The following is an 11,420-nucleotide window of genomic DNA, read 5'->3' as shown; positions in this document are numbered from 1 at the left end:
GACAGACTTTTTGGCACTCCCCATTTTCACAAGCCATGCCTTCTTTGTAGCAGCAGTAGTTGTAAATGTCTGAAAACTGTCAAAAACTCTTTAAATGTGGCACACACTGATTTTTGGTGCAAATCCAGACATAATTCTGTCATAAACAAATTGATAACTTATTACTGTACAGATGGAAACTTTATTAACAATAAAATCAAAAGTTACAAATAAAAGCTTTGTTTTACTCAAATTTCTAAAGCATTATATTCACCCCGACAACCATGCATCACTCCATATAACACTAGGAAACTAGTGCAGATACAGTAGAGGGGGTTAATGCCACTCCTACTACTGCCATGTCATAGATGGGTTGCTGTCTGCATGTGGAAGGCCTGAAAACTAAGACATTACAGCTACTGAAAACATCACTACTAATTTCTAACATCTATTGTATAATATGTATTTCCATTCAAGTAACATTCAACTACAACACATTAATCACTACATTTGTGGATAGGTGATTCCTTTATGTCTATACGTGTACAGACATCAGTTCGAACACCTTGCCCATTTAAGAAGTTTCTTTCCTGCTTTGTCATTGCGCAGAATAGAGCAACTTCTTTAGAGCTTAACACCATATTGTAAGATTGTTATCTTTTAGGAAATTACATAACATCAGGTTACGCTAAGTTACACTGTGCTAATGTATGCAGTAGTTGGATGATAATCTTAAAATTACATTTTGTATCTGGTTGAGGGTTAGAAGGACTGGGTTATTACTCAAATCATTATAACTAGCAATTATAATTGAAATGTAATTATTATTTAACCTTATTGTAAACCAAGCATACTGACATACTGGTGTTAGCCCCTCTGGACGGATTTGCTCCTTTTTAAACTTCTTATGACCTGGTTTTTACCCAAAAACTATGCAAATGAACCTGAGGGGCTTTGGACTTCATAGTTGTTAGTAGAGCCCAGAGCCACTCAGGCTCATTTGCATAATGGGCACACACCTTTACTTAGTTGTTTATTTCCTCCCCTTAGAATGATATGATCAATTAATTAAACTTAGTTAAAATCAAGTCTGCTTCTGCTTTGACACTCCACCTGAAGCCTCCTCTTCCGCCTGTTCCTATGGAATAAATATATTTGTTTGACCTTTATTCTGCATCATGTCATTAGTATTTTTTTAAAGTCATGCTTTAAAAACATTGCCTCTTATCTACCTTGATGGCTGCCTTACAAGGTAGATAAGAGGCAATGTTTTCCTTATCTCATCCTGTAAAAGGTGTTTTCATATTCCCCTTCATATTCTCATGACTGCATTTCTAAAAGGGGTTGCCCACTTCGGCAAATAATTGATATTGTTTGTGTTTGTGCAAATAAAAGTTATACTTTCTGTATAAACTTTTAACATTCTTTTTTTAAATATCTGCTTGCTGTCATCCAACAGAAAACTTCATTCTATACTTCCTGTAGATAAACACTGGTCCATGGTCATTTGATGTCACACAGTTGGTCAGCTCGCTAGTATCACACAGCTCTGATTACATTGTATGATATATCAAGCCGTAAACCTGTGTGACATCACATGACCATGGACTGGTGTTTATCTACAGGAAGTAAAGAATGACGTTTTCTTGTTGGATGACAGCAAGCAGAGATTATTTGCTGGAATGTGCTTAAAGTGAGCAACCCCTTTAAGTTTGTTAAAAAGTAGAGAATCTTTATTAGTTATATGACAAATACCTCTTTGTGCTCAGCATGTATAAGGATAATGAAACTCCCTTGTCATACAGACAGAATGTAGAGCAGTGGTTCTCAGCCTTTCTAATGCTGCGATGACCCCAAACCATGTACAAGAAAATAACTACTATAATACTGCCCCTATGTACAGGAATATAAGTACTATAATACTGCCCCCTCTGTACAGGAATATAACTACTATAATACTGCCCCCTATGTACAGGAATATAACTACTATAATACTGCCCTCTATGTACAAGAATATAACTACTATAATACTGCCACTATGTACAGGAATATAACTACTATACTACTGCCCCCTATGTACAAGAATATAACTACTATAACACTGCATCCTATGTACAAGGATATAACTACTATAATACTTCCCCCTATGTACAAGAATATAACTACTATAATACTGCCCCCTATGTACAAGAATATAACTACTATAATACTGCCCCCTATGTACAGGAATATAACTACTATAATACTTCCCCCTATGTACAAGAATATAACTACTATAATACTGCCCCCTATGTACAAGAATATAACTACTATAATACTGCCCTCTATGTACAAGAATATAACTAATATAATACTGCCCCCTATGTACAAGAATATAACTACTATAATACTGCCCTCTATGTACAAGAATATAACTACTATAATACTGCCCCTAGGTACAAGAATATAGCTACTATAATACTGCCCCCTATGTACAAGAATATAACTACTATAATACTGCCCCCTATGTACAAGAATATAACTACTATAATACTGCCCTCTATGTACAAGAATATAACTACTATAATACTGCCCCCTATGTACAAGAATATAACTACTATAATACTGCCCTCTATGTACAAGAATATAACTACTATAACACTGCATCCTATGTACAAGATTATAACTACTATAATACTTCCCCCTATGTAAAAGAATATAATCACTATACTACTGTGTGACCCTTAGTAAATGTGCCCCAATATATTTTGATATGTTGAAGTAAAGGATACTAAGGGAATTGCTGCTTTTCTATATGTAACGTTTCCGCTATATACAAACTTTGCTTTGTCAGCTTTGTATTAAACATTTACATTATAATTTGCTTAAAAAAGGGAAATATTTGTTTCCGTTTGAGGAACTTCTCTAAAATCGCAGAGGCATACAAAAAGATATTCAGTGTGATTTCCACAAAGCTTGTTTACTACTGCTCCTCGATGGCTGTATGTGATCGGAGCATCCTGCCGTTTGTTGAGGTTTCAAAGCACAGCACCCTTCCTTTGATCAAACAAGGAATGACAGCAGGATTTACCCTGTGATTGTGATCTCCTAGGAGGAACTGTCATCACTACGGGAGTTTTTTTTTCTCTTTTTCAAACAAGAAAAAAAAGCAAGATTTATTTTTGAAAGGTTTGTGCAATGGAACAATAAGCAGCGATTCAACGCACCGCATCCCTTCAAATTTATGACCACCTTCTTTGGATATATGTTTTTGGATGTCGTCATTAACTATTAACATGGCACTGGACATGGCAAATGAAACAATGGATTTTGATCACTACAGCAAGGCATATATTGCCGCGGAGGGTGTGATAGGAATATTAGCTGTTTTAGGCAACACAATGGTCATCTGGGCAGTAAAGGTAAACCCAAGCCTGCAAAATACAACATTTTTCTTCATTGTTTCCCTTGCATTTGCAGACCTTACCGTGGGCATCCTGGTTATGCCTCTGGCCATTGTAATAAGCCTGGGAAAACATCTGCATTTCTACTCCTGTCTGTTCATGTGCTGTCTACTGATCATTCTGACCAATGCCTCCATCCTATCCTTGCTTGCAATATCTGTTGACAGATACCTGAGAATTAAAATTCCCACAAGGTATGGTACATAAACATTTTAGAATTGTGTAACTATTGATTATTCCATTTTCTATATTTTGTGTGTATAAATAATATTAGTTAATAGATTTGTTGTGATGCATGCTATATTATGTCTGCATAAATTTATTGCTGAATTCGTCTGGAAGATGATGCGATATAGAAAAGGTTGACTGACATTATTGAAAAATATACATTTATGTGGTCTGATAATAACATGGTATAAGCATTTGATCACTAAAATTCTTTTATAAAGGTAGAGCTGTTCATATACCAGTAGCGTCCAGTCAGTTTTTTTTTTTTTTATGCAGACACAACTGATGAAGTTTTGGGGAGGTTTTGTCAGAAGAGTGATAAAAAGGAATTTGATTCTAAAAACGATCCCATTGAATTCTTCATACATCAGTTCCCCTCTAGCTTCTTTGTATCATACAGGGAGAAACTGACTAGAATTTCAGGGTCCCTGACTGGTACATTCTGTGACACCCCCTTTCCTGTACATATTAGTTTCCCACTTTAAGTTTAGATTTGGTGTAATAGTAGTATAATTTTAAGACTATCATGGCCCCTGGGCTATAAAGAGATTGTGGCCAGAGACAGTGCAAAAAGCAATCTTACTTCATAGACACAAAAGCAGAACCAAGCTTAATATATAGAGATGTTACCTAAAGCAAAAATACTACAAACATACAGGACCAGAACTGAGATCACTACATAGATATGTTACCTGAACCAAGCTTACTACATAGATACAATATCAGAATCAAGCTTAGTCCAAAGATACGGTACCAGAACCAAGTTTGATACTCAGACATGATGCAAAGCTTACTACTTGTATATGTCACCGGAATAAAGTTACTAAATACATATTTTAACTGTACCAAGCCTACAACATAGAAACAGCAACACAAATATAGGCTCAATGCCAGGCTTACTACATCGATTAAAGGGGTTTTCCCACAAAAGAAAATTCTCACATTTCAATCCCCTAGTGATGGTAACACAATATAGATCATTTTAACCCCTTACTTTACAATTTTACTCATTGTTATTGCCGTTTTAACTATCACTCTCTAGGCTGCTCAGTGTAAAATTCCAGGGTGTGGACGGGGCCTTTCTAAGCAGACACATCTAGTTCTGTGGGTGACAATGTAGATACATTTTTAAGGTACAGGTGGTGTATATACACTTTGATCTGGCTTCTGACAATGTACTAACACACTGACACATAGAAAGAGATGAGACAGATCACAGATGCATGAGATTACACAGAGGCTGACAGACACAGGCTGTCTGACAGTGGATGACAGACTTTTACACTGTAAGCTCCTCTACATCTCACAGATATGTCCCTCCCTCCCCCTTCCCCTGGATCACTTATCTCCTTGTAGTTTGTAGTTTGCAGCCTCTCTCTGCTCACCATCTCCTGGCAGGATGTGAGTGTCTCTGAGCTCTGTGCAGGGGGCGTGCCTACAGGCTCAGAGCAGAAAGACACAGAAATCTCATCTGCACATTCTCACACAGAATCTGGTGCCATACAAATATATTGTCAGACTCCAGGGGTAGTGGACCCAGTGCACCACCATGGACGATGACGTAAGCTGACACCTGGGACCAAGCAGGTTGGACTTGCTGCATTGTGGTACTACCAGTTCATTCCACAGGTGCGACTTTGTCCGCGGTGGCAGCCAAGGTGGGGTACAAAGACGACAGGGAGACAGGGAGCACAGGATCAATGTCAGGAACAAAGCAGGAGCTCAGAGCAAGTGGAACAGGATCAAGTACAGAACCGAGGTCACAATGGGAAATCCAAACACAGGCACAAGGCAGGGATACAAGCTTTCACAACAGCATAGGCACGAAGATCCGGCAGGGAATGCTGGGAGAGACCGGCTTTTAGGCAATTTTCCAGGGGACGGCCAGCACCAATCAGCAGTGCGCTGGCCCATTAAATCTTCGCACGCGCCCTAGGATACAGGGACATGTGCGCCAGGATGCTGGAGTCAGAGCGAGAACAGGTAATTTGCACGAGAGTGGTGCGGCAGGCAGTGAGGAGCACAGGTGAGCCCTCGACCCACGATATGGGGCCTACACTACACTGTTATAGCAGTATTCGCCCCTTAGAAATATATATAGGGCCACATTTAATAAATATGCTTACATGAAAAATAATAAAACTAATACTAACCCGTCTTCTAATGGCTCTTCGGTCAGCCGCAGCTTCACCCAGAGCTTCACTGCATAGTACTGACGCTTTGCATGTAAATCACACCTGTGTCTTAAAAAGACAGGTGCAATTTATTTATCTGGTGGTCGATTCGGACGGCAACGGGTGTCCCAATCGTCCACATTAGAGCAGCAAATTTGGGGCAACTGAAAATGTGTACAGCAGGACTGATAGAGACAGGTTGCGGTTACATCTGTGAAATGCTGCATTTTTGTTAATAACAGTGAAGTAGAGAATGTGTTATTTTGTTATCCGGAGTACATATAAGAAACTTGTCTTTATGGGAATACCCCTTTAAGGACCAGAAATAAGAAGGGTTGGGCGAGTAGCATTTTACTAGACCAGATTTATCAAAGTATCTAATTCTGGATGATAAATCTGATATGTTAAACGACTGTCTCCACACAGAGATGACCTCTTTGATCAGAGCAATCTTTTATTTCCTCCTAGCCACCTTGTTCGCTTTTTCCAGCTAAGCTTTCTCTATGCAGATTCAGTAAACATTTTAGCAAGCTTCTTAAAAACTTAATACTGTTCTGTTGCATCCATAAAGATCACTATTATGCCCCCTCAGTAGTCAGTGTAGTAACACTGCCCACAGTAGGCAATATGGTAACAATGCCAAAACAGTAGCCAATATAGTAACATAGTGACCACAGTAGCCAACATAGTCACTGGGACCCCAAAGTAGCTTATATGGTCATAGTGCCCCCAAAGTAGCCAATAGTTCTAGTGCCACTTCAATAGCAAACAGTGCCAGTTTCCCCCACAGTAGGTAAATCACCATGCGCTTCACAGTAGCCAAGTCATAGTTGACCACCACAGTAGCCAAATCACATTGCCCCCCTCAGTAGCCAAGTCATGGGCTATAAACTCACCCTACCTAAATAGTAAAAGTGCCCCCAATCCAGTATGGATTTGATGGCTTAGAAGGACACTGCCACCAGCTTTTACACCAATAAAATAACAGCATCCTCAGATATAGTATGAAATATACTTTATGGAATTTTATTTTTTATGTTAAATCGCCTGTTTACATCTTATATTGAGATGAGTCAATTTCAGAAGCTGTAGGGAGGAGTCTCACTTCAGATACTTTTATCTTATAGCACCTAGAACCATGATTGGTATTATATTAAGGGGTCTTCTACTTTCAGCAAATATGATATTGATATTGTTTGTATAATGAAAAGATAACAGTTTTCCAGTATCCTTTATTTATAAATGCATCACAGTTTTGTAGATATCTGCTTGCTGTCAATCTATAGGAGACTTAATTGTCTTATCGGTCCATTGTCCATTGTCATATGAGGTCACACAGGTGCTCGGCTGGTAAGAATCACATCCAAGCTGATGTGTGTTATAACAAGCCATGCACCTGTGTGACATCACAAGAACACATGTGAATGGTTCACCTGGCACCTCATCAGTTTATCTTATCAGTTGCCATGACATATAAAGGGAATCAGGGACTATTGAAGCCTTTCTGCTGCCTGATGAAAAAAATGATTGCTCCCATTAAAAAATCACAAGAAAGAAATCTTGGAAACCAACTGCTATGGTATCATTTACAATTAGGCCCACCAGTAGTAACTATAGTGCACATAAAAATTTGTTGTACGGTGTATATACTGCACATTTACAAACCTGAAATTAATATATCACTTAAAAGTATGAACATGAAATGAATGCACCAAAGACATAAATGTATACCATCATTTATGCCACAAATATAATTGTATACTAACAATAAATATATAACACACATAAATACATCAACCTAAATAACTGATAGCCAAGCCCCCATTGCAAAGATTTATATATAGCACTCACCGAATTTATACCACTAATTAAGTTTTACACAGCAAGGTAATTCCTTATGGATTCATAGTACAGCACAGCATTCCCATTATTAATTTACTTAGCACAACAATCCCATAATAAATTTAACATAGCGCCTTCATTATAAATTTACGGTAGTACACCACAACTATAGTAACATTATTAAGCAGGGGCCCCCATATTAAAATTACTTAAGCACATCACTTCCATTATAAATTTAGCAAAGCACTCCCATTATAAATTTAACACAGCACCTCCATTATATGGTAACTTAGCACTGGATCCCTTCTCCAGCACTGGATCCACTAACAAAGATGATTAAATAATTTATACCTGCCAGCTACTGGCAATCCTGCAGCTACCTACACTGCCTGCGGTCCTCCTACAGGGAAAATACCAGTGCCTGCCTCTACTAGCCGGATGGACAGCTGCCGTAGTCTGCTACTGGAGGTGTGTCCAGGATCTGCTTTATATACCTGCTTAAACCTTGCTGGCTATAGTCTTATGCTTTCTTTGGTTTTCTTATCTCGACTTTGTACTATTGACTATCCCTTTTGGACTCCGATTCTGTACTGTTGCTATCTTGTACTGTACAGTACTGTTGTGATCTTCTGACTTTGATTTCTGTGTTGTTATCCATTCAGACTAGTTTCTTGTCTGCACTGTGGCTTATGGAGGGAGCCAGCTACTGCCCACTACTTACGATGGTGACCAGTTGTAGGTAGGTGACAGCTTAGAGCAGTAGTGGCAAACCTTTTAGAGATCGAGTGCCCAAAATGAGACCCAAAAACCACTAGCTTTTCCCAAAGTGCCAACACGGCAATTTAGGCAGTAACAAACTTATTGCTTCCAGAATCTTTGAGCGCCAAACTGACACCTTTTCACTCTTCGGACAGGACCAAGCAGCACAGGATGGGTCATTTTACAATAGCAGGGCACTACTTGGACTGCCTGAGACTGCAGGAAGATGCCATGTCTGGCAAACTCTGTGCCTGGGAGACTGCCCGTGTGCCCACAGAGATGCCTCTGAGTGCCATCTCTGGCACCAGTGCCATAGGTTCGCCACCACTGGCTTAGAGGGTCAGTTTAGGGCTCACCGTCGTGTCTGCTTTTTTACTGTGCTCAAAGCCACCCCCTCCTTATAGTTAATGTATATCTCATCTCAATGTCTATTGTTGGGGGAGCTTGCCCTGATTCTTTAAAAGCGCCTCTAAGTTAAATAAAGGATTATAAAAAAAAATAAATTAAAACAATCCCAGTCTTGTTACAGAAAGCAAGAAAAATCTAAATAGTACAAAATATCACAAATAAATTATGCCTAATATTAATAGCCGTTTTCTTTTACAGGTATAAATCTGTCATCACCCCCAGGAGGATTTGCATATCAATCTGGTGTGTCTGGATAGTGTCACTCGTAGTGGGGCTGGTGCCAATGTTTGGATGGAACAACAGAACTCAATTAAAGGATGAAGAGAAAAGCTATCTGAAGTGTGAATTCTTAAGTGTTATGGGGATGGATTATATGGTTTACTTCAATATTTTTGGATGGGTTTTTCTTCCGTTACTGATCATGCTCGCTTTGTATATTGAAATTTTCTATCTCATCCGGAAACATTTAGCCAAAGGCACTACAAACACCAAAGGCAGAGGCATTTTTTATGGCAAGGAGTATAAGACAGCAAAATCTCTCTCCCTTGTTTTGTTGCTATTTGCCCTAAGCTGGTTGCCATTGTCCATTATGAATTGCCTTATCTATTTTAGACCAACTGTTAAAGAATCCACTGCCTTCCAGCCAGTCATCCTTCTTGCTATTTTGCTATCCCATGCCAACTCCGCGATGAATCCCATTGTCTATGCTTTCAAAATTAAAAAGTTTAAAGAAAGTTATATCCAGATTCTCAAAACCTATATCCTACACAGAGTCTTATTAACTGAAAGTTCAAGTGGTGAGCATACCCTGGATGAAATATCCCAGGAATGATGCTGGAGAACGTAGCACAATCTGAACTGATTTTGGAATGCCGATGTGGAACATTTAGGACTGCCTTTCTACAAACCTGATCCAAAATTACCTATATTATAACGGACAAGCTTGGTGACTTGATGCAAATGCAATTTTAATAACCTCAGGAACATACTGCACTCAGTGTAATGCATATTTAAAGCAAAAATCTATATTTTTAAAAAGTTAATTTTAAAACGTTATCTTAGCGATTTTCTAAGATTACAATATTGATTGTCTATCGGAAGGATGGACCTGATCCTTTACAGAGAACAGGCCACCTTCCTTTTCTATTCTCTATATATCAGCTGGTGGAGACAATCTTTGGGAGTGCTGAGTATTGAAGAGCTATTCTAGGTTACCAATATTTTATCCTGGAAAACTATAATGTGGTGCAATACACACAGTGTTTAACTGTAGACACGGGCAATGAAAGAAACTGAAGACACAAAAGACATATGAACCGACTGTATGGATGTATTTTATATTATTGCTACAATATTAATATAGGATCTTTGTAAATGACTTGGATAAAAATATATTTCTGTATTGTGTGTACATCCATTATGTAAAACCTATGTGTCTCCATGCTATGTCAGTCGTACTGTTATACATATGTCCCATACTTCATGCTAACAGAAAAATTAATAATTAAAGGAGTTGTCTAGGATAAGCAAATAGTTGCCATTAAGATCAATCTAAAAACTTTAAGAGAAAACTCCAGATATATCATTGTGTGCCACAAGCATAATTATGGAATCATATTAAGTAGGCATGAGCCGGATTGCTTTTTTTTTTATTTTTTTAGTTCAGGTCCAGGGTTATGGCAAATTAACGCCCCTGTCTACTAGCCAAGGCTCTGAAAGGCCAAGGGGACAACCTGGGCGATCACAGCCATGGCTAGTAGGTAAGGTTTATCAGGCTTCTGGTTAATCAGGCTTTATTTAATAGATTTCCGTTAAGCTCATAACTACTGCCACCTGTGAGAATACGGATATAGCCGGATACCAAAGTATGTAATAAAAATTGAACATAAATGTTTATCTTTTATAATGCAACACAGTTTACCAGATATGACAAAAAATTCTAAATAATGTCAAAATAAATAAAATGTAATATTTTGCTGTAGGGCTGGTATTTGCTCTGTTAACCATTAAAAAAGTTGCTCATACTTGTATTCTCATTGTATAATGACCTTAAAGCATAACTTAGCTTTTAACCAAAACGTGTAAATCACTAGAGCGGAATATAATAGTAAACTTTACAATACACTTTATTAAAGAAAAAACTTCATGCATTTCTCCGTGCTTTTAGCAGTGTGTATAAGACACATAAAACACATACAGACAGCTGATTCCTGATGTATTTGAAACTTGAGAGGTCAATGTACTAACCTGTCATTCCTGTAGTAGGCTTATTGCACCCAAAACAAAACAGATTGAAATCATCTTTATGTCCCTTTCACCAGTAAGAAGGGGAATGGGAGCACAGGCAAGGTCAGAAAGGTGCTGGTAGTAGGAGATTCCATTATAAGGGGAACAGACAGGGCAATCTGTCACACCGAACAGTGTGTTGTTTTTTTCCGGGTGCGCAAGTTTGGCATGTTGCGGATTGGGTTGGCCGATTACTGGGAGGGGCTTGTGAGGATCCAGCAGTCATGGTCCACATTGGCACTAATGATAAAGTAAGAGGTAGGTGGAAGGTCCTTCAACATGATTTCAGGGACTTAGGCCA

At 38.5% G+C, this 11,420-nt stretch overlaps 1 protein-coding gene across 1 annotated transcript; it reads left to right on the top strand.

Moving 5' to 3' along the window:
• Window positions 1-2,937: 2,937 nt before the first annotated feature.
• Window positions 2,938-10,945, top strand: LOC140119069 (adenosine receptor A3-like). Its single transcript, XM_072137698.1, has 2 exons — window positions 2,938-3,616; window positions 9,032-10,945. Exons 1-2 carry the CDS (start codon window positions 3,234-3,236, stop codon window positions 9,663-9,665), a joined length of 1,017 nt encoding a protein of 338 aa, XP_071993799.1. The 5' UTR covers window positions 2,938-3,233; the 3' UTR covers window positions 9,666-10,945.
• The last annotated feature ends 475 nt before the right edge of the window (window positions 10,946-11,420 follow it).

This window comes from Engystomops pustulosus, chromosome 2 (assembly GCF_040894005.1).
Source record: "Engystomops pustulosus chromosome 2, aEngPut4.maternal, whole genome shotgun sequence".
Classification (NCBI taxonomy): Eukaryota; Metazoa; Chordata; class Amphibia; order Anura; family Leptodactylidae; genus Engystomops; species Engystomops pustulosus.
This window is presented reverse-complemented; position numbering and strand designations above follow the sequence as displayed.